The sequence below is a fragment of the Monodelphis domestica genome, chromosome 1 (assembly GCF_027887165.1).
Source record: "Monodelphis domestica isolate mMonDom1 chromosome 1, mMonDom1.pri, whole genome shotgun sequence".
NCBI classification, from domain to species: Eukaryota; Metazoa; Chordata; class Mammalia; order Didelphimorphia; family Didelphidae; genus Monodelphis; species Monodelphis domestica.
The window spans coordinates 114,814,724-114,838,075 of NC_077227.1; the positions used below are offsets into that span (position 1 = coordinate 114,814,724).

The 23,352-nt window shown below is 36.3% G+C and overlaps 1 protein-coding gene and 1 long non-coding RNA gene across 3 annotated transcripts in view; one reads left to right on the plus strand and one right to left on the minus strand.

Moving 5' to 3' along the window:
- OGA (O-GlcNAcase) overlaps window positions 1–22,589 on the plus strand; it is a 29,061-nt gene extending 6,472 nt beyond the window's left edge. For both annotated transcript variants that reach the window (XM_056805066.1, XM_001369640.4), the window contains exons 4-16: window positions 1,044–1,174; window positions 4,827–4,998; window positions 6,110–6,208; window positions 7,171–7,455; window positions 9,711–9,869; window positions 10,406–11,016; window positions 11,394–11,568; window positions 15,036–15,121; window positions 16,098–16,202; window positions 17,123–17,208; window positions 17,640–17,832; window positions 18,871–19,030; window positions 20,396–22,589. In XM_056805066.1, the coding sequence (XP_056661044.1) occupies window positions 1,044–1,174; window positions 4,827–4,998; window positions 6,110–6,208; window positions 7,171–7,455; window positions 9,711–9,869; window positions 10,406–11,016; window positions 11,394–11,568; window positions 15,036–15,121; window positions 16,098–16,202; window positions 17,123–17,208; window positions 17,640–17,832; window positions 18,871–19,030; window positions 20,396–20,532 (2,399 nt within the window). In that variant the 3' untranslated portion in view covers window positions 20,533–22,589. The remainder of the gene's footprint in view (window positions 1–1,043; window positions 1,175–4,826; window positions 4,999–6,109; window positions 6,209–7,170; window positions 7,456–9,710; window positions 9,870–10,405; window positions 11,017–11,393; window positions 11,569–15,035; window positions 15,122–16,097; window positions 16,203–17,122; window positions 17,209–17,639; window positions 17,833–18,870; window positions 19,031–20,395) is intronic.
- The window catches only part of LOC103100832 (uncharacterized), a 30,383-nt gene that overhangs the window by 4,079 nt on the left and 2,952 nt on the right, over window positions 1–23,352 (minus strand). The window contains exon 2 of the long non-coding RNA XR_460422.2: window positions 10,662–11,008. This is a non-coding gene — a long non-coding RNA (uncharacterized LOC103100832). The remainder of the gene's footprint in view (window positions 1–10,661; window positions 11,009–23,352) is intronic.

The following is a 23,352-nucleotide window of genomic DNA, read 5'->3' on the forward strand; positions in this document are numbered from 1 at the left end:
TTAGTTTTAATGAGCAATGAAAAGAATTTTTTAAACACATAAATTAGAATATGAGCTCTCATTGTACAGGATATTGAGTGAATGAATTGAGATAAAAGTCCTAATCATTTTTTCATTTGATTTATATTATCTTCATAATCACTTAATTAGAATTATGTATAATGTAGTCCAGAGGACAAGGGAAGGGATTCAAAAGAATATTTTGTTATTTTGCTGAGATCATCTTTAGTTGTGAAGAACCAGTTAAAGTGTATAACTTCTTAATAGCTTCCATTGTGTACTTGTTATAGTTACACTATTGTTATTAAAATTGTGAGAATAAACTACTTGAATTACTCTTGTGGTACTACTTTTAAAAAGTTAATGTTAAGATGTAAAATGAAAATCTTTGTAATTACTTGAGGAAATATGCAAAATTTACTTGAAATATTAAAGATTATATTAAATTTTAAAGTGTATTGTATATTTTAATATTTTCATTAATGAAGGGGGGACAGTCACTCATTCAAGACCTGCACTTAAAACACTAAAGAAATTACTTGATTTTGAAGAAGTCGTTTTCTGCTTCTTAAGTTATTTTAAATGATAGATGTTTAGGATTTTGTGTTAAACCATCATAGCTGCTTAAAGATGCATAATTAAATAATTTGTATTTGCAGAATAATGATAGTTTTAATTTTTTTATGGGGAATGGGAATAGTTTTTTGTTTGAATTGCTCAAAAATTAAAGGATAATTTTTTCAGATAAAAGAGGAATCTATTTCTATGCCCTTTGTAAATTAATATATTGTCAATATTCATATCATTCAACTGTTGTTGCTCCTTCCCTCTACCCCTAAGTACCCCTACCTAGCTTGTATTTTTGTATGTCTTGATATCTGATGTGGCACTCACTTTTAGCACAATTTAGGAAGATTCTCTTTCCCCTTTTTATACTAATTTTGCTAGGAATTTGAACACTTCAATTGCAGAGTTTGCTTACTTTGTAATATTTTCCATCGTGTATGAAATTATCTATAAACTTGGCTTTTTTTTTTTTTAAGAGCAACTCATGACACTCATTTCTGCTGCACAAGAGTATGAGATAGAATTCATCTATGCCATCTCACCTGGACTAGACATCACCTTTTCTAATCCTAAAGAAGTGTCCACATTAAAAAGAAAACTGGATCAGGTAGTTTTTTGTTCCTTAAAGGTTAGGTTAAAGATGAGTAGATATATTTATATCAAGTTTAATGAATTGCTTTCTTGCATGTGAAAGGAAATTAAATTCCTATTATTTCTTGGGTAGTCACATTTTATGCTTCTGTTAGCAGGAAGATACTTTGTGAAATGAAGTTGAGAAAATTTCACCTCAAGAACCATTCTATCCAATTCAAACAGCATTTTTAAAAGTGCCTACAATGTGCCAGTGTGCTATGACTATGCAGATAAAATGAACTGGTACTGTCCTGAAGGAGCTTAAATTGGGGGTGGGCAGGACATTTACATAGAAGTACAAGATATACAAAGTAATTTCAGGGCTGGAGTCAGGGAGTGGTGCTAATAAGTATAAAGTGATTTGACTTAGGTAACTGGAAGGCATTGCCCTTCACTAAATTAGGAAAGTTAGAAAATATGAGAGGTTGGGGGGCCAGAGTGGCAAATGAGTTTTAAATTCAACAACCATGGGTAGTGATATGAGACTATCTCCGTCATGTCTAGCAGTTGGTGTCATAGGACTTCAGCTTAGGGGAAAGAGAGAGATGAAGATTAATCAATCAGTATTAAGTGCCTATTATGTACCTGTCCTTGAGAGTGACAAAAATGAAAGTTTCTGGCCTTAAGGAATTTGATCTTTGAGGGAGAGAGGTCCACAAATACTTCATGTGAGCAGTAGGAGGGAGTAGAACACTTAGAGTGAGAGAAGATGGCAAGGCATCTAGACTAGGATGGATCAATGTGTGAAGTATGGTTTGAAGTTGGCTAGTTAATTAGAATAGATCGGTTTTGAATTCCCAGTTAGGGGGACATCTCAGCCCAGGACAATATTAAAATCAAGAGGGAGAGGGAGGCTAGGTGGCTCAGTGGATTGAGAGCCAGGTCTAGAGATGGGAGATCCTAGGTTCATATCTGACCTCAGACACTTCCTAGCTGTGTTGACCCTGGGCAAGTCACTTAACACCAATTGCCTAGCCCTTACTGCTCTTCTGCCTTAGAACCAATGCATAATATTGATACTGAGGTGGAAGGTAAGGGTTTTATATATATATATATATATGAGCAAAGGAGAAAATAATTAGGAGAATATGGTCAACAGTGTCATGTGGTAGAGAGGTCAAGAAGGATGAAAACTTAAGCCATTGAATCTGGTATTTTAAGAAATAATTGGTAACTGGAAAGAGCAGTTTCAGTTGAGTAAGGTCAAAAGCTAGATTGCAAAGGGTCAAGAAGTAAATGAGGAGAGGAGGAGAGGAAGTGAAGGCAGCTTGTGTACATGTTTGGCTAATAAATAGTTTGAGGGAATGGGAGGGGCATAGTGAGGCTTTCTTTTTAAGTATGGAAGATACTTGAGCATTCTTGTATAAGAGGACTGAGATGGTGGATAAAGATTAAAAATTGGTCCAAAAATTCTCATTGCCTCCAAGCAGCTCCTCTCAGTGTTTGGCCTATAGAAACCTGGGGGTCCATGAGACTATTTCATGAGGTTTACAAGATCAAAACTATTTTCATAGTATTAAGATGTTTGTTTTAAAATACCCCCTTTTCCAACTTCTAAATCTGTGAGAATTTTCTTAATCTACTTAGAATAAAGTAAACATTTATTGAGCACCTATTGTATACCAAGTCTATGCCAAGTGATTTACAAATATCTCATTTAAGGAACACAACAACCCTGGAAAATAGATTATATTATGCTCATTTTACAGTTGCAGAAATTAAACCAAGAGAAGTAAAGTGACTTGCCCAGAATCTATCCATCTATATCTATCCCTATTTAAAGAGCACATTTTAAAATGCACTTTTAAGTACCTCTAGCTCAGTGGTTCTCAACCTTTCTAATGCCATGACCCTGCAATACAGTTCCTCATGTTGCAGTGACTCCAAACCAAAAAATTATTTTGGTGGCTACTTCAAAACTGTAATTTTGCTACAGTTATGATTCAGAATATAAATACCTGATATGCATTATGTATTCTCATTGCTACAAATTGAGAGGTTGAGAACCGCTGCTCTAGCTGAAAGTTTTTGTGTTGGTGACATATTAATGGTAAAAATGAAGTGTAGAAATTTTCTAAGTGAACTTTGAAGTTGCACATGCTGTGTTTTCTATCAGAACACATCCAAAATAGAAATAGATTGTATCACTGTATGTGTATAACATAAACTGCCTGCCTTCTCAAGGAGGGAGAAAATTTGGAGCTCAATTTAAAAAAAATGTTTAAAATTGGTTTTTTATGTAAATGGGGGGGTGATTTTTTTTTTTGTATACAGTAAAAGCTTTTCACATTTAGATCTTGTTTGGAAATTCTCTTATTGTTCTTTTGCTTCTCCTTAAAATATTTCCATGTCTCAAACATGTTACCTTGCCAAACAGAAGAGATGCAAAGTAAAGTACCACTTAAGATTGGGTTGGGAACACTTTGACTTTTTAAAAAGTTTTCTTAAGATTATTTAGTCATTTCTAAGCTAGTACACTGCTGTTAGATTTTCCTGTGTTTTTTCCTGCATTGCTATACCTTCTTTCTTCAGTAACTAAATATGAGGTGGAAAAACAAGCCATATAGTTGCTTTATAAAAAATAGTATGGAACATTGCATCTAGGGACAAATAGAAAATTATTGCCAATATAGCTATCATATTTCTTGTCTCTATCATGATACATTGACAGTGTCCGTCCTATGCCTTAATTTCTGAGGTCTCATTTAACTCTTCATAGTTTATAATTTTCCACACCTGAAGATGAGATTGGTCTTGATTTCTTTTTGGGGGGGCGTGTTTTGTTTTGTAATTTCAGGTTTGTTTCTCTTGAAAAAAAAAAAAAGTTAGAACACCTACAAATAGGAAACATAATCCAGATCATGAACCAATAGAGGAGCTGGAGAAGGAACAGGTCAGGCTTAAGGAATTGTTGTCACAAAAACACAGTTTTAGTATCCACAGTAGGTTGTGGTCTGCCTTGTCAAGTGTAGCATACAGGTTGAGAAGCAGGATTAATTAGGAAAGGCCATCAGATTTGATGAGATTATTGGTAACTAGAGAAGACTATTTAATCTGAGTGTGTTTAAAAACAGATGGCCAAGGGTTTAGTAGTAGAAAGTAAAGTATTTTGACTGAGAAAAGGAAGATAGAGGACAATAGTTTGAGAGAGTGTTTAGAGCCTACTAAAGTTTATTCAGTATAGAGATTTGGCCATGTTTTGAAGCCTTTAGAGAAATGAATCAGCAGATATAGAGAAATTGAAGATTCAATGTGCTGGAGAAAATAGTAATCAAATGCATATATAGATGGTGAACTTCAGCAAGGAGAAGGGTTACTTTTTTTTGTCAGTCTGGGGAGAAGGAAGGAAAGAATAGAAAATAGTGTCATGGGGTATTAAAATGAAGATAAGAGAGCTCTCATATCTTAATGACCTCAGTTTGTACTTAGGTTCTTAAAAATTGTTGAGTTGAATTAGATATTTTAATTGATGTTATAAATCAATAAAATGTGTTCAACTAAAAAAAAAGATTAGAATAAGTCTATGAGAAGTTAAAGGGCTAGATTTTCCTTGAGGTTATAAGAATTTATATCTTAATAGAATTTATATCTTTTGTGATCTTAAGAATCTTAATGTTTTCTTCCAGGTTTCCCAGTTTGGTTGCAGATCCTTTGCCTTGCTTTTTGATGATATTGATCACAACATGTGTGCAGCGGACAAAGAAGTGTTCAGTTCTTTTGCTCATGCCCAGGTCTCTATAACAAATGAAATTTATCAGTATTTAGGGGAGCCAGAAACCTTTCTTTTCTGCCCCACAGGTAAAAGCATCATTATCTCTTCTCAATTTGTCACCATCTGGGGGGGGGGGGGGGGGTATGAAAACCTTTTTTTTTTTTTCATTTTTCAGTAAGTAAAAGACAACTTTAGGTGTTCTTCCTTCATCCCTACCCCAACGCAACCAAAAGTTTTATCTTTTCTCAGAAAGTGATTAAATTATAAAAATGGTTTGGGGGCAACTAAGTGAAACAATGAATAGGGAGCCAGGCTTGGAATCAGGAGACACCGGGATCCAGATCTGACCTTCTTAGCTGTGTGAATCTCTATTAACCTTGTTTGCTTAGCCCTTGCTCTTCAGTCTTTAAGAGTGTTACTAAGAAAATAGTAACGGTTTTAAAAAATAAATAAAAATAGTTTGGACTGGATTAATTTCTTGAGTTGCCTTTCCCATAGCATACCACCAGACAGATATTTTTATCTATGTCAAAGGCAACATGAATTTTCAATGTTTTTAAAATAAGATTCACTTAAAATACATAAACCTGAATTTATTGTATTTGGAAGCATTAAACTCTCTTGGATATAAGCCTATACTGTCTTTGAGATGGAATTTAATCCTCTCTCCCTGAGACTGAAACTAAGAGATTTGTGGGCAGCTCGGACCCAGGATTGATTATTGTCACATAATGCAGTTTTTAGTGGCTACTCTTAGAATGTTAGAAATAATTCCGGAATAGTATGAGGACAATTGTCAGAATTTGTTAATTAACCCTTAAATTGGTGCCTTAGGACATTTCACTGCCTTTAAGGACTAATCTTAACATTTTATATAAATGATGTTTAATCAGACAAATAGAAAATAGATTTTTTCAGAACAAGATTTTTATTCAAAAAATTTTTTCCCAGGGACAGCTGGGTGGCTCAGTGGATTGAAAGCCAGGCCTAGAGATGGGAAGTCCTAGGTTCAAATCTGGCCTCAGACACTTCTCAGCTGTGTGACCCTGGGCAAGTCACTTAACCCCCATTGCTTAGCCCTTACCACTCTTCTTCCTTGGAGCCAATAAACAGTATTGACTCCTAAGACGGTAGGTAAGAGTTTAAAAAAAATTTCTTTTCCCCATTAATCACTATTCTTGAACTTTCTTTATCCAGAATATTGTGGAACTTTTTGCTATCCAAATGTTTCTCAGTCTCCTTATTTAAGGACTGTGGGTGAAAAGCTCTTACCTGGTATTGATGTGTTGTGGACTGGTAAGTTTTTTTTTTTAATAATATATAATGAAATTTTTGATAAGATAGATTAGGAAAAGCAGTTACTTATCTTATTAATTGAATCTTCTGGTTATCTTCAATAAGAAATTTTGTTACTTTTGCTGCTGAAAAACTTTCTTAAATATTAGCATATCAAAATCAGTACTACCGTTACCACTCTGAAAAGGTGTGACAACCAGTTTAAGTCATCAAGAATCCCTGAATTGGTTGCATAAACCACCTGATAACCTCTGAAGACTTCTTCCTATTCCCTCATATCCCCATCCATAGCAGCTCTATCCCACTCTTCTTTATCTTTCTATTATGCCCCCTGGAACTCCTGTTCAATTAATAAACCACTAGTAGTTTCAGATTCTTGCAATGCCTCCTAGTCATTCTGAATATCAATTATTTTTACAGCACTGGGGGGTGTGATAAGTAATTAGTGATTAGAATAAGTGTTGACTTTAGCATGTGACAGAGTCTTTAAAAAAAAAAAAAGCTAAATCAAAGACAACTGGGTGGCTCAGTGTATTGAGAGCTAGGCCTAGAGATGGAATGTCCTAGGTTCAAATCTGGCCTCAGACAGTTCCTAGCTTTGTGACCCTGGGCAAGTCATTTACCCCCATTGCCTAGCCCTTATCATTCTTCTGCTTTAGAACCAATACACAGTATTGATTCTAAGACTGAAGGAATGGGTTTAAAAAACAAACAAAACAGCTAAATCTTTTTGATTTCTAATAATTCACCTGTTTCTCCCGAGTTGTGTTCTCTTTCCTTCCTCCTCTTACTTGCAAAAATGTGAGGGTTAGGTTAATTGAGTTCATTAGTTTGTGATGAACTAAATTGGTCTCAAGAGCTATCTAGAAAGTCATTGTATAGTACATTGAACTTGTATTATTAGTATACATATATTTAAGTATAGATGAAATACTCTTAACAAGCCTTACTTATGGTTGCAGGTCCGAAAGTTGTTTCTAAAGACATTCCAGTAGAGTCTATTGAAGAGGTTTCCAAGATTATTAAAAGAGCTCCAGTTATTTGGGATAACATTCATGCTAATGATTATGACCAGAAGAGACTATTTCTTGGCCCATACAAAGGTCGATCAACAGAGCTCATTCCACGCCTAAAAGGAGTCCTGACTAATCCAAACTGTGAATTTGAAGCTAACTATGTTGCTATTCATACTCTGGCCACCTGGTACAAATCAAATATGAATGGAGTGAGGAAAGATGTAGTAATGAGTAAGTAAATTTTATGGGAGAAAAACTGAGAGGTCTATTCTTGGGGTGGAGGGGGGCACTATTTGAATATAACATTATCTGCTTTCTTTTTCTGAGGTGATAAAGATTACATATCTTTTAAGGGCATTTGGGTGGTTTGATATACACTTACCTTGTTTACTTGAACCAAGCAAGCAAATATCCCAAAACCTGGGCTGTTCCTATTACCTTGGCATAGTTAGACATTTGTTTTTAAAACTCATTTTGGGCCAGTATTGAATTAATTGCTGCATTTTTTTTAGCATGGAAGTCTTGATTGAAAATGGAAAGTTTTGTTGGAAACCAAAATAAGAACAAAAGTCTTGTGTTTCTTATTGTATTTTTTAAAAAACCTTTCTCAAGGTTTCATATCTGAAACCAAAATATTTCCACCTTTGCACCAACATGTCTTCCTTGTTTTTCTTTATTATTGGCATGATCATTGTCCTAGTCAATCCTGATTAGAAATCTTAAGTCATCCATAACTCTTTCTTCTTACACATGTAATTTATTTTCCAATTCTACCTCTGAAATCACTCCTCTGTTCATCCCTTTTTTTTTTTACTTAATTTGGAAGCAAAACCTGCCTTTTTATTGTGGGGGTGGGGAATAAACTAAAGAGAAAAGACTATTGGTATTCATCTTTTCCTATTAGGAATGTAATTTCTAGTCTATGAAAGAAGGAATAAACATTAAGTTACCTACTATATGTCTCAGACACTTAATAAGCATATTATAAATATAAATATCTCATTTGAAAAATAATACAGACACATTCCACCACTACATCAAAAATTTTAAATCCAAATTTATCTTCCATAGTCACTGTTAATTTCTACTGGATCCAAATTATCCAAGCACATGTCTGCCATGAAGTGGGACTATATTCAAAGTTTTTCTGGATCAGTCTTAACAGGTTCAGAATATAGAGGGGCACAATCCATAATGCTCTCCAGAGTCTAAGGAGACAAGGCATTATATTCACCCCCTTTTTTTTCCATTCCCACTACTATGCTTAAAGCACTGATTCTGTCTTCTCTATAGACTATATCAATAGTTTTCTAATTGGTATCCTTCACCCCTTAAGTCTACCATATTGCTAATAGTGTTGATCCCTGCTTTAAAACATTTGTTCCCCATTGCCTGCAGAACGTAATCCAAACTCTTTTCTTTTCTCTCTTTAGTACCTTTATTCATGCCATTACTCGGACCCAAAATATTTCATACTATCTGACTTAGAGTAATGGAATAAGCATTTATATAGCACTTGTGTGCCAGGCCCTGTGCTAAGCATTTTACAAATGTTATCTCATGTGATCCTCACAACAACCCTTTGATGTAGGTACTGTTATCTCAAGTTTATAATTGTAGGAGCTAATACAAACAGATAAAATGACTTACCCAGGTTCACAGTGTCTGAAGTCAGATTTGAACTTGGGTGTTCCTGCCTTGTAGTAGGTTCAGTGCTTTTTTCCACAATGCCACTTTCAGTTCAAATATTCCTTTCCCACAAAGTTCTTTATTTCCTTTTTATTACTGGCTAGCTATGTTCTTGTTCCCTTTATATAACTCTTGATGTCATTTCCCTTTTTCAGCCTTTTGTTATAACATATCTATGTTTTGTGCCTTTAATAGTGAGCTCCCTATGGGTAGAGACTGTATCCTTTTTTGGTACTTATCATCCCTACCCTTGTTGAGCACCTAGCACAGAGACTTGTGTATATATAAGACTGAGACTATTCATCATTGTTTTCCAGTGGCATTTTAAAATAGAAGAAAGGTGCCATCATTTATGACAAAGGATGTATCAGTGTATTAGCCTATGCTATAGATTACATGGGAGATGCTGGAGAAATTTAGTTTGTTTTTTAAGTTATGCCCACAAATAATGTTTAAAGAGTAGGTTTTATCCAGAGAAGGAACTGTGGGAGTAGAAACACTCAAGAAAAACGTATGATTGATCATGTGGTTCAATGGAGATAAAATTTGGAATTTTGACTTTAAATGTTCACTCTATTGCAAATATGAATAATATGGAAATAGGTTTTGAACAATGCAACATGTATAACCCAGGGGGAATGCTCAAAAGCTGGGGGGGGAGGGGGGAGGAGAGGGAACATGAATTACGTAACCATGGGAAAATATCCTAAGTTAATTAAAAATAACCCCAAAAAAGGTAAGTTTTAATGAGCTTTTATCATTTTCCAATCAGAATTTTCTCATTTTTTTTGTTGCAGCCGATAGTGAAGACAGTACAGTATCTATTCAAATCAAATTAGAAAATGAAGGCAGTGATGAAGATATTGAAACTGATGTACTGTATAGTCCTCAGATGGCCTTGAAGTTGGCTTTAACAGAATGGCTGCAGGAGTTTGGTGTACCTCATCAATATAGCAGTAAGAAAAACTGTTCCTTTGTCAATTACCATTTTATTTGGAGTGCAAGGGATATATGTCACTAGAGAAGTGAAATTTAGTGAAAATTTGGAAATATGAGTGGGTGTGAAATTAGTCTTTTCCTGGGGTTTTAAGATTTATAAGTGCATGAGAACCTGAAACTAGACCAATATCTTAAACCATTTACCTAAAGATGATCAAAATAATACATGGTTTATAGATGGAAGATTTTATGAACAAGGGCTAGAAAGCATTGTGAGAGATGAATGAATAATTTTGAATACATTGCATGTGTAATGACATTTTGGGCTCATAAGGAGAGTGTTGAGATCTTGAAAATGTTCAATCTTTGGAGAACAAGGTAGAGAAATGGAAATGTTTTGGTTCTAAATTTTAAGTTGTCATTATTGCTTGTTTCCATTATTGCATGTAAAAAGATGAGAAATTATATTTCTTTAAATCTGTACTCGCTGAGTTCAAAAGGGATTCCCAATTTCCTGATGGCCTTTAACAGGTTATTTATATGTTTTTTGCAGGTAGACAGGTGGCACACAGTGGAGCAAAAGCAAGTGTAGTTGATGGGGCCCCCCTGGTGGCAGCACCCTCCCTAAGTGCCACCACAGTAGTAACAACCGTTTACCAGGAACCTATCATGAGCCAAGGAACAACTCTAAGCAATGAACCTCCAGCCCTCGTCAAGGAAGAAGAAAAGAAACAGATGGATGAGGAACCTATGGATATGGTGGTAGAGAAACAAGAGGAAACGGATAAGAATGATAATCAGATACTTACCGAAATTGTGGAAGCTAAAATGGCTGAAGAGTTGAAACCAATGGATACTGACAAAGAAAGCATAGCTGAATCAAAGTCTCCAGAGATGTCAATGCAAGAAGATTGCATTAGTGATGTTGCCCCAATGCAGACTGATGAACAGACAAACAAGGAGCAATTTGTACCAGGTCCAAATGAGAAACCTTTGTATACAGCAGAACCGGTGACTTTGGAGGATTTACAGTTACTTGCTGATCTTTTCTATCTTCCATATGAGCATGGTCCCAAAGGGGCACAGATGTTAAGAGAATTCCAGTGGCTTCGTGCAAATAGCAGTGTTGTCAGTGTTAATTGCAAAGGAAAAGATTCTGAAAAGGTAAATATACCTTTGGTTAACAAAACCTAATTCTTGCTATAACTAGAACTACCTCATGATGCCTATAATATGAAGAATGCCCCCTCCCCCCCAATTTATTTCATTAACTATTTTCTCCTGAGACTGACTTTCTCCTACATTTAACCTCCTAGCTCCTTAGGAATGAAGGGAGTCTTAAGAAGTTTTATAACAATGTTTGTCACTAAACTATATTTTTGTTACTTGTTATTAAAGATCTGTTAATTATGACTCCTGACCACTTAGAAACAGTTTCAGTTCCTGCTAGTTTTAATAGTGTTTACTATGTAACTTTTAATTTCTGACATAACAAAGTTATATAGTTTGAATTTTTCTCTTCTATGATTAATCCTCAATAGATTGAAGAATGGAGATCTCGAGCAGCCAAATTTGAAGAGATGTGTGGACTGGTGATGGGGATGTTCACTCGACTCTCCAATTGTGCCAACAGGACAATCCTTTATGACATGTACTCCTATGTTTGGGATATCAAGAGTATAATGTCTATGGTGAAGTCTTTTGTGCAATGGTTAGGTAGGTGCACCAGGAACAATCTTCTCCCAGAGTATAATGTGTGTTTAAAAAAACATGATTAGTCCACAGGGGAAAACCTCCTAAAGAATTAGATGTCTGTTTTCTTCAGATTTTTTGCTTACGTTTATTCTGAAATGTAGGCATAATTACAGACTTCAATTGCAAGTCATTAAGATTAATCACTCTAAGCTGATTTCATTTTTTCCCCTTGGGCTAATTTAGCATAAATCTCTTTTAAATATATTAGAAAGTACTGACTTTACTTGTTCTGACTGAATGCATCCTGGGCGGAATTCTATGCACCTCTCAACAGCCTTTTGCTGATTGGGAATTGAGACACTATGAAATGTGACTCCCCATCAGCTCTCTGCTGCTTGCTGTGTCTTGATAACATAATTGCTGTGTTTTGACAGAACCATTGCTGAAATGACCGAAGGGCCTGGCCAAGAGGAAGCTGATCCTCCCAGCCCTGTGCGCATGCGAGCTTAAGGACAAGGCTATTCTGGTGCATCATATCAGATTTTCTTCCACCCTCCACTAAGTAACTGGTTTTAACAAGGGGTGGAAGTGATAGTGCCCTGACATATAAATGTCTACTATGTTAAAATGACGCTAAAAACTTGGGTGCGTCTTTTTTTTTATTATTATTAAATTTTTGGAAACCTCCAATTTGGTAGAAAGCACCAGCATGGCCCAGATTACTCAAGGGATGTGACTTTATTTTTCCAGGTTTTAATCCAGATCTAAGGACTATGTTGTATACTTGCTTATGGCACACAGCAGGCAGCAAGGCTGACTGATTTATGTCATAGTTTTCATAGTTGTCACAAATATCTCAGTGGGTTACAGAGATGTCTAAAACACTGATGTCAGTAATACTAGGAAATCAGTGAGTTTTCTACCTAAATACTGATTAGCCCTTAAATAATTCTTTAAACAAATTTTTAAGACATTCTTAAGCTATTAATGCTAAAAAGTAGTATTTCCAATCCTTAATCATGTCTCAAAATCCTTTTTTGGATTACTATGTGGCAGTGTAGTTAGGGAGAAAATCTAGACTTGTTCCTAAAAACAGTGCTATATTCTTACAGGGAAAAGGACCTCCAAATTTTGCTTCTTTAAGTGACAAATCACTTTCCTTCCAGGTTACTACCAAGGGAAGATTAATCCTTGTTGGGATTTAAACTTTAATTTCTGAAGAATACTTGTAGGATTAATAAATTAAGGTTTTTGTTGTCAGTTTTATTTTAGGTTTTAATTTTCAATTTTTTAGTTTTTTTTTTTCACCTTTCCCACTGGGAAAAAAAACCCTGTAGCTAATATGCACCCAAGACTTGTAAAGTCTCAGGTCTGGACTACTGATCATAATAGTATTAAATTTATATAATTTGTAATGAAACTCTAATTCAAGAATAACTTAAAATTTTAGTTTCTTGAAACATTTGGTATTGTCGCTGTCCTTCTGCTTAAACAGTGGGATTTGAATACTATTTAACTCTGGGTATAAATAACTTGGTCAAAATATATATATGGAGATAATTATTGACCACTCTCCAAAAACAAAGATGCTATTTTTTTTTTCTATAGTGTGTCTGAGCCAGAGCTTATGTTAGGAGCCATTTTCCATTCTAATTGATGGGTTCCATTCTAATTGATGATGTAAGATTTAGATTGCATTAAGTATAAATAGAATAGAATGAGCAATATTCTTCAAAGCATGGGGATATATAGATTGGTTCCCTTTTTTCCTTCTCTTCTCTTTCCAGTCCAGCTGGCATTCAGTCCCTTAAAAGAATGTGGTTATACAGTACTTTTGGTTACTAACGACTTCTATTATCTTCTTCCCCATTGTGTACAGATGGGAGAATCCTCAGCACAAGTGTCTACTGCTCTTGGATGGACAGCGGCAGATGTTCATCACGCGTCATGATTAATTAGTTTAAATTGAAAGGTTTTGGTTGTGAGGTAGTTCAGGTAGATTACTGTGCAGTAGGCATGAACTGAAGTCACATTTGCGCAGCGACTAAGGCATTAACAATGGTTTTTATTTACACAGCTCTTCATTCATGCAGCTTTTTATTGTCATAGTTAAAGTGCTAGTTATGTTGTGGTCTCAAAGTGGGGGGTAGTGAAGAAAAATCATCCAAGTTATTGGCTAATCTGTACAAAGTGAGAGGGATAGCTTTTTGATGAGTGTAAATTATGTTGTTATGGACTGGGGCAGGTTCTAGTCAAAGCCTGAATTTCAACCCTTTCCATTTTTCCAGATTTGTCTTATGAACTCTGTCCTGTGCTTAAGGGGAAAATCCCACCCATCCCAATCCCCAACCCCCCCCCCATCCCCAAAATACTTCACACCAAAAAAAACAAAAACAAAAACAAAACAACCTATAAACTTGAATTTTTGATGGGCTTTTATTGTCAAAACTTGGTTTGCTTTGGGACTGTCTGACTAGCACACTATATTTTGTACTTATGAGATTGTTAACTTAAACAGGAGGTAGAATGCTGTCTTCAAAAGGAAAAGAACTTTTTGCGCTGCTTATCTTGTCAGAAGACTAGGCAACTGATCCTAGTTCAGTCCTTAAACTTAACTGTCTTTTCCCTTTTAAATTGTCCAAACAACCTCACAGACTATAAAGTGGGTTATATAACAGCTTTAAATGCTTGTCTAAATGTCAAAGCTGACCCACTTTTGGTATGTGGCAGTGCTTTAGTAGTTGACCTGAGATAGATGACATGCTATTGCACTTTTTGGAGAAAGGGGCATTTTAGCTATAGTAAAAGCCCCATTTGAATGAAATCTCAGGATTTGGCAAAATATCCACATCTGAATTTGATCTGTCTTCCCCTGAGAATTGAGGCATCTTATGTCTCTACTGTTCTTGGCCATGTTGACTTATTGAAGGATTCTTTATTTTTTCTACTGACCTTAGTTTTCTGACAAGATTAACCCCCTTCTTTCCCCTACCCCTTCCCTTTCCCTCTCTAAAAATATAAAATGTGACTTCAGTCAGGTACAGTTCCTTCTTGGGGCTGTGATAATAGAATTTCTCTCTCCATCCATCTGGTAAAATTTGTGGTAGCAGGTCACTCCTTTGTGTAGTTCTACAACTTCAAGACAAGATGGATGTCATGATTTGTTACAGCTATACTTGGAGAATATAAGCTTTAGCCTGACAAACTCAGGCAATTTGTTTTTCTTCCTGTATATGTGGAAGGAATAGAATCTTGACTACTTGAAAATTTATTCCTGATGCAATTATTGTACATTTGAGGGAGTGAACATCAATACTGGCACCTTGAAAGTTGATTTTAAAAAAAAGTATTATCACAGCCCTGATCCCAATATCCTGGATTATTACTGTTAGAGAGGTTTTCCACAAAGAATGTATTTGTTGGACGTTTGAGACGATCAGGAAATCCCCTTTCTCGTAACGTTCTCCGCTTGGATCTGATTTCAACAGGGTGTCGTAGTCAATCTTCAGCACAGTTCTTAATTGGAGACCAAGAACCCTGGGCCTTTAGAGGTGGTCTAGCAGGAGAGTTCCAGGTATCAATATGAATTCACAACTGAATTGACATTTTCTTTGTTTTATGAGAAATCTTTTGTTGCGCATCAGATGGCTGGAAGGATTGGTCTGCCGAAGGCTTTCTAGTCCAAAATCCAATTTAGTTTTAGAGCTGGTTTTTAAATCAAATTTTCCTCCCCTTTTCACAGTAATTTCTCAAGGAGATGCTGCCAATTCCCCCCGCGCCTGCGAAGCGCAGCGGCTTTAGGTGTACATTTCACATTGTTTCTTTGCAGGTCGCACAGCATTTTAATCTGCGCCCGCAATGTACAATGCGCGCATGCTTGTCTGCCAATGGAAATTCCATGAGCAAAAATATGAACAAAAACGTGCAAATGGTGGAGACTGAATTTGAATCTATAGTAATTCTTTTTAAAAAGAAATTGGTTTGCTACAAAGCTTTCCATTGATGAAAGTATTAAGTACAGCTGGCGCTTCTTATTTGGTGGTTTAATTTGTTCATGGATTTTTCAGGTGCTCTACTTTTTCCCCCCAACAGGTGCTCTGCTGCGCACAGCAAACTGAAGCGCATTGCTTTGGGGATAAAGCGTCTCCTCTGGACAGTTAACCCTCTTCAGACCAAACCTCTCCTCCTGACATTATCTGTTGTGCCATCTTTTAGTACAGAGATGGTCTAGATAAGATTGGTAAAATACATATATATAAATATATATACACATATATATAATTAGAATAGACTTTACCATCCTTTTAAGTCCATCAATGAGCCACCAAAGTTATATAATATTCAGATTAAATAATTTCTATTCAGAAATATCTCACCCTTGCCCCCACCCCCTGCAAAGTGGTGTTTGCATTAGTAAAGCATATCAAACCCCTCTTCTTTAGGCCTGCCTGCAGTAGCCACTTAATGTTCATTTGGTAATCTGCAGTGCACACCCATGAAACATTTGATAATTCTCAATAGTGATGATTCTTCCCATTTTCTTTCCACAGCGATTGTTGCCAATTGATGGGGCAAATGATCTCTTTTTTCAACCACCTCCACTGACTCCTACCTCCAAAGTTTATACTATCAGGCCATACTTTCCTAAAGATGAGGTAATGGTCATCTTATCTACTTACTTGTGACCTGTGGTGCACGTGTATATCTCTACTTTCAGTCCTTTATATATATTTCAGTTATCCTGTAAGGATTAAGGACCTTTGTAGCATCTTGCTTATGGGGATTGAGTAGTTGGAGGGACATGAGACATTGAGCACTAGAGACTTGGAAGATTATAAAAAGTGGAACATAGGAATTCACCCTTAATTGTTCTCTTGGAAAAAAATCAAGAATACAGGACTAAGAAGGCAGCTAGATGGCTCAGTGAATTGAGAGCCAGGCCTAGAGACGGGAGGTCTTGGGTTCAAATGTGGCCTCAGACACTTCCTAGCTGTGTGACCCCAGGCAAGTCACTTACTCCCATTGTCTAGCCCTTACCTTACCATGTCTGCCTTGGAAGGAATACACTAAGAATACGGGGCTAAGATTCTTGGAAAACAAAAGAACTGGTTTCCCTCCTATATATGAAATTATATATAAACATTCACTTGTGAGATGCCGGCTGGCAAGAGATCATTACTTTTCTACTTAGTGTCATAATCGGCATAGCTGGTGTCTAAAAAATGAATAATTCTTTGGGAAACTGATGAAATTACTATTAAAATAGCTTTATTATTTTTAGCAAATGGGAAACTAAGGCAGTCAGCTTTTTTAAACTCCTTGGATTTTGCTGTATCTCTTTACTTTTATTCCACAAGGGAAATCTTATCATCGTTCATATTTTTCCAAAAAATTTATAAACTTATGCTTTGGTTTTCAACTATAGTTAAACCACCTAGAGCTTATATCAGATGGAGCTAGTCTGGTTACTCCTCCCTTATTAGCAGGTCTCATCTGATACTTTCTAACTGACATTACTCTAGTAGATTCTCTTGCCATTTTCTTGACCTATCATCAAACTGCATTGTGTTTTTAGGCATCTGTGTACAAGATTTGCAGAGAAATGTATGACGATGGAGTTGGTTTACCTTTTCAAAGTCAACCAGACCTTATTGGAGATAAGTATGTACCCTCTAAAAACCTGGAAATAGGCCTTGAAAAGCCATTCTTGTTCTTAGCAGTTGAGGAAAGGCAGTCAATAAAAGAGATATATAAGGAAGCAAATTTGTGGATTTAGCATTAAGCATTGAAATTGCAGAATGTATTGTGTTCTTCATTGCCAAAATACTAGTTTCTTAAGGATTGAGCTTTTGAAATATGTTCGGCTTTCTTAAATGAAACTGCTGGTGTTTTGGTTGGCCTTCATGTCAAATATACACACTAAAGAGTGTTTAAAATGTTGCTTTGTGAAAGTTTATTCAGCTTATTCTACTCATGCCAGTGGCTGTTTTCATAGGTTTTTAGTTTCTATTAAGTTTAATGTAGGTAAGGATTTAAATTGTAAGTAATACTATACCAGCAGACCCTGTGTTGACACTCTTTCCTTTAAACAGGTTAGTGGGAGGCCTGCTTTCCCTCAGTTTAGATTACTGTTTTGTGCTAGAAGATGAAGATGGCATTTGTGGTTATGCCCTGGGCACTGTGGATGTAACCCCTTTTATTAAAAAGTGTAAAATTTCCTGGATTCCGTTCATGCAAGAAAAGTACACTAAGCCAAATGGTGACAAAGAGCTCTCTGAGGCTGAGGTCAGTACTGTTTATATTCAGAATGAAGTACAAATGGGGGGGGGGGGGGTCAGACACTGTCACATTGCTAGATTGTCTTACTTGTGGGAACTAATACTTGGCACTTGTTTCTAGCATTCCCCCCCCCCCCCCCAATCCCCCATCTAACTTCTTTTCTTTCACCTTAAGACCATTTGATACTTTAGAAGGACTGATTATAATCTGTTCTCAAGTCAAAATTTTCTACAGTGTCATTTAAGATTATCATCTTGAAGAAGCATTCAAGAAGCATGTAGTTTACAATCGTAAACTACATCAAGGCAGAAATTGTACTATTGGCTTTTTCCCCCAATACAGCCTAGCACCTTGTTCGTAGTAAATATTTGTTGATATCCATTTCCTTTTGAGATTATCATCATATTCATTTAAAAAAAATAGGTTATGGTGGTTCACTAATGCTTGCTTAAATAAGCTAACATTTATGATGTTTCATACACACACTTTTTTTTTTACTAGACTTAAGCTCCTTGAGGGCAAGGGGCAAGTAATGTCTTAATAAATACAGATCTCTTTGTACTATTGGGCTCACTTTTCTGCATAGGGTGGAAACTTACTGAATTTTTTTTCTAACCTTGCCTTTCCATCTCTGTCTGATATTAAGATACTTCAGTAATCACTCTTAATGGCATAGATATGTAAGAAAAAATACTGGTTTTGAGTGTCTCACCTTCTCCAGGGTCAAATTAGTCAGCAGTTCATAGTTGAGCAGCCACATTGTGCCTGTCAACCATAGGTGGCTTTGAGTGTTTCTTGTGCAATTTCCACACTGACTTTTTTTTTCTTATAAAAGTAACCAACTTTTCTGTCACTGTTTTGAAAAACAATGATTAAATTATAATTACAAATGAATAAAAAGTCCTTTGATGATTATATAAGGTGACCGAAGGATCGTGACTATACAAAATATACAAGGACAATTCTTTTCTTTCTTCCAAAGCTGCACTTTAACTGCTGGGAATATTACAGAAAGCAATTGATTACATATTCTGTCATTTCTAGAAAATAATGTTGAGTTTCCATGAAGAGCAGGAAGTATTGCCAGAAACTTTCCTTGCCAATTTCCCATCTCTGATAAAGATGGACATTCACAAAAAAGTAACGGATCCAAGTGTGGCCAAAAGCATGATGGCTTGCTTGCTGTCTTCCCTCAAAGCTAATGGTGAGTTATAGATCTTTGGGGGGAGTAGAAGGCAAAGAGATAAACATTGGTCTAGATATTAGACTGAGCAAGAAAGCTAGTTGTGAACTGTTCATATATTAATCATTTTTTAAAGTAGTCTTAATGATTAAATGCTTTTGGGAGTTGGTTAGGCCTCAAATAAAAGCCAGCGCCATGAGAATATTATTCTTTTGTCAGTGCCAAAGAAAAACCATAGGTCTGAGCAATGTGACCCTTGGCAGATTACCTGGACTTAGTTTCTTTACCTTTAAAATTAAAGGGGCCTGACCATCTTTATTTCTAAGATCTCCCATTTTTAGATACGTTTCATTTTTCTTCTACTGCAAGATCAAATCTATGGTGGTTCCCAAGTAAGAGTCCTAGAATCTTTAAAAAACAATTCTACCTCTCCTTTAAAAATCTCCCTAAATTGGAAAGGCAAAATGCATTGTACCATGGAAAGACTGCTTGATTTGGCTTCAAGGGATCTGGGAACACCAGAAGTAGATGGTGATTGCAGTGCTGGTTATAGTGCTGGAGCCTGGAGTCAGGATTGCCTGCTTTTACAACTAATTTCAGACACTTTTAACTAGCTATTTTACTTTGGGCAAGTCACTTAACCCATTTGCCTAAATTTCCCCATCTGTAAAATAGCGGTAATAATAGCATCTACCTTGCAAAGATAGTTGTGAAACTCAAATGAGATAATTTTTGTACCAGTGCTTTGCCCACAGTGCCTGGCATATAGAGAGGCCCTTGTAAAAATGCTGATTTCCTTTCCTTCTCCTTTTAAATTTTACTTCTATTGCTTGTGTGTCTATTTCTTTGGGTCTCAGTTTCTTTATCTGTAAAATGGAGACATTAGATTAGATACCTCAAAGGTCTCTTCTGACTCCTTCAAATCAAAATAGTATGTAACATTTATTTGAGAAAATGTACCTTCTATTTCTAAATGGGCATTGAGGCATGGATTGTAACTGAATGAGTACAAGACTGTGTTTGATGGGTACCCTAAGGGGGGGGCATGGTCCTTTTTGGAATAAGCCCCTTGAATATTTCTCACCATTAGCTCCTTTTCCTTTTGTCTCTGAAAGATTTTCCTATAATATTATATTCTAGTATAAGTCAGATCTATCCATGGTCACAGTGTTTTAATAAGTTCAGGAATGAGAAGGATTTTAAATCCAAATCTCATCTGACTCCAAATCCAGCAATATGCCATACTGTATTCTGTTTTCAGAGGGTTTTTTGTGGGATTTGTACTGGGATAAATTAACTTTAAATATTGATATTATATTAGAGTTTATGCACCTGTATAATAATAGCTCCCTTTCTTTACATTTTGAGTGTTTTTGTTGTTTTCAGGCTCCCGTGGGGCATTCTGTGAAGTAAGACCAGATGATAAGAGGATCCTGGAATTCTACAGCAAGTTAGGTTGTTTTGAAATAGCAAAGATGGAGGGATTTCCAAAGGATGTGGTTATCCTTGGCAGGAGCCTGTGACATGCATTGATGATGTGACCTGTCCTAATGTCTTGACAACTCCCAACTGGGTGGGGTGGTGGTTGGGGTCTTCATATGGTCCAGCCTCAGGAAAGGAAACAGCCAAAGAGGTTGGGGCAAGGAGGACTATGTGAAGTCTTATTCATCACACATTCAGACTACTTGCTGTCCAGAAGAAGAGAGTACTGCTGGAAATTCTGTTTAAATAAGAGTTATGGTCCTCCTTTCAGGTCTTGTGTCAAGTGCCAAGACATCTTTCTTGCACCTTTGGGGAAGGGGGTCCTGTCACTGATGAAGTTGGCAGTAGTTTTCTCTATCCATATGGTTGCATTTCTCACCCGGAATATCCAGCTGAAATCACCTTCTTCATCCTCATTAATTTGTTGAATGAGGGGTCTCTCCTCTTTGGGTGATGTGACAGAAGACAAAACGGTTTCCTTGGAATTCTGATGCTACAGAATGGAGAATCCTGGGTGGGAAGTTGTCAATTAGCAACAGAAAATAAGTAGTGACACATCTGATTTGGGCAGTCTTTTGATTGTTCTCAAAATGTCATTGGGATGACCATTGGTTCAGGTGTGTTGTGCTTTGTAGGGACAAATGTGCAGTTGTCTGTGACAAAAGTCACAAAATAAAAAAAAAAAACTTGTATATTTCTTTGTATATAAACTAGCTGTATGCTGATTAACCTCTTGCGTTTACTGTTTTTATAATTTTTCTTTTGAAATGGAATGGTATTATCCAAGATGGCACTTTCTGAATAATGTAAAACCACATTAGAGGATGGAGTTAACTTTTCTTTGTCCTTGACTTTCTTTTTAAAAATTATTTTTAAAGTGCCTCCCACCCAGGGCTAGAACATAACCATTTTGGGTACAAAGTCCTGACATTTGTAAGTGAGGCTGATCTGTTACAAGGTTAGTTCTGTCACTGCTGTTCTAGGAATTAACCCCAAAAGCATGTTGATTTGAGTAAGCCTTGATACCTGTCAGGGAGTACACAGGGAGATGATCAGGATTTGCCCTTGGTTCGGTTGTCCTTTAATTTCAAGACCTGTTCATACTGGTTTAATTAAATCAGAGTCTTCCTGCATGTTCTTGTTTTTAAAAGAAACGCCAGGATGAGCACATTTTGACCAATAATTTCAATGGTTACCTACTTTTTGCTGTAACCACAGATTCTGAAAGCTTCATGTATCTCAGATTTACTGTATTCTTTATTTTTAGAGGTCTAAGATTGACTCTCGAAAGTAAATTCTTTGCAAGATTATGGCTTCACCACCACTGCAGGAACAGTTCCAGACATAGAATTCACCTATAATCATTTTTGGTACCTTGCTATTCCAGCCTTTTGCGTGTGGAGAAAAAAATGGAAAAAGGATAAATTTGAAGCCTATTTTCTTTTAAGGGATTCCAGTCCTTGGAGTTTTGAGGAAGTCTTAAGTCTTAAATTGACTAGCATGCTGTGGAATAAGGGTCATATTATCTGGTATCCAGGGATAACCTCCACCCAGTGGGAGTGAGGCCTTTTCATTTTCATGGTGGGAAACTTTCTTTAACAGAAGAATGTGGCCTGTTGAATATCTAGAAACAAATTTACATTTTCCTTTTGGGGTGGGTCTGAGAAGTCTTGTTAGGGCTTTATGGAAAGCAGAGTATAATGTCACCGAGTGCATCTCATAGAGTAACATAGCTATCTTGTTTTCTCTGAAGGTATTCATGAGCACCAGAGCCAACTTTGAATTTAGTCAGGATTCCTAGCATTATGGCCTAATTTGCATATGGCCTTATACCCTGGCTTTTTTATAAGTTGCTGATGTCTTCCCTCTGTCCTTATTAATTAATGTATAGATGCTAACTGTATGGAACAGATGTGCAGACCAATACCATCACTAGGATTGTAAAGTCATATGTGAACACATCTTTCATGGTTATGAACTTATTAAGATTGGAATGCCACTTTATTAATCTGTTTAGATCATCTGAGTTACCTGTAGAAAATGAACTATAAACTGTATTTGAAGACCATGCAAGAAGCAAAATAAAACATGAAGTGAATGTTTGTTGTTTGCTTCAATTTGGGCAAACCCATTACCTTGTCCCAATGAATAAGTCTTTCTTTGTCTTGCCCTACCTTAGAACCAGGTCTTTCACCTTCTATACCTTTATTAACAGTGACTCCAGGGTCTGCCTGCCTAGAGTTGTAAGTTGCCACCAGGGCTTTCCTACTTTTATGTCTCAGAACAAGATCAGGAATTGGTTGGGAGAGAGGGGGTTTAATTGGCTGCTTGCTGCTGACAGGATTTTAGAGAACACATTAGACTATCAAGGATTGAGTGGCATCTAGATGGTTTTTCAAGTTTTAAGACCTGAGGAATGTACAATAAGGGTCAAGAGCTATTATTGGAAGAAGCAAGATCTTGTATAAGCAGGCTTGTTCCTCAAGGGTAGATATTTTATCTGTAGACACAGAATTATAAAAGTAAATAATTTGGAGAATGGAGGAACCTGGCTAAAGAAATGACTAGAGAAAGTGATGTGTGAGTCAAGCTGTAAAGGAAAAGGATTCTGGGCTTTAAAAAAGTAATAGATCCCAGGCTTAAAGAATTGCTTGTGCAAATAAATGGGCTTAACTAGAAAAAGGGAGTATGTTCCATTCTGCTGCTCCATAAGTATGTTCATGATGCCTAGAACTTAGGACTTTATAAACAGAAATTGGTGCTGACCTAGAATCTGTCCAAGTTGAAACCTCTTTTATAAATATATAAATAGGCTTCATAAAGTCTTATCAAATGAGTGGCAGAACCAACATTCAGGGTTT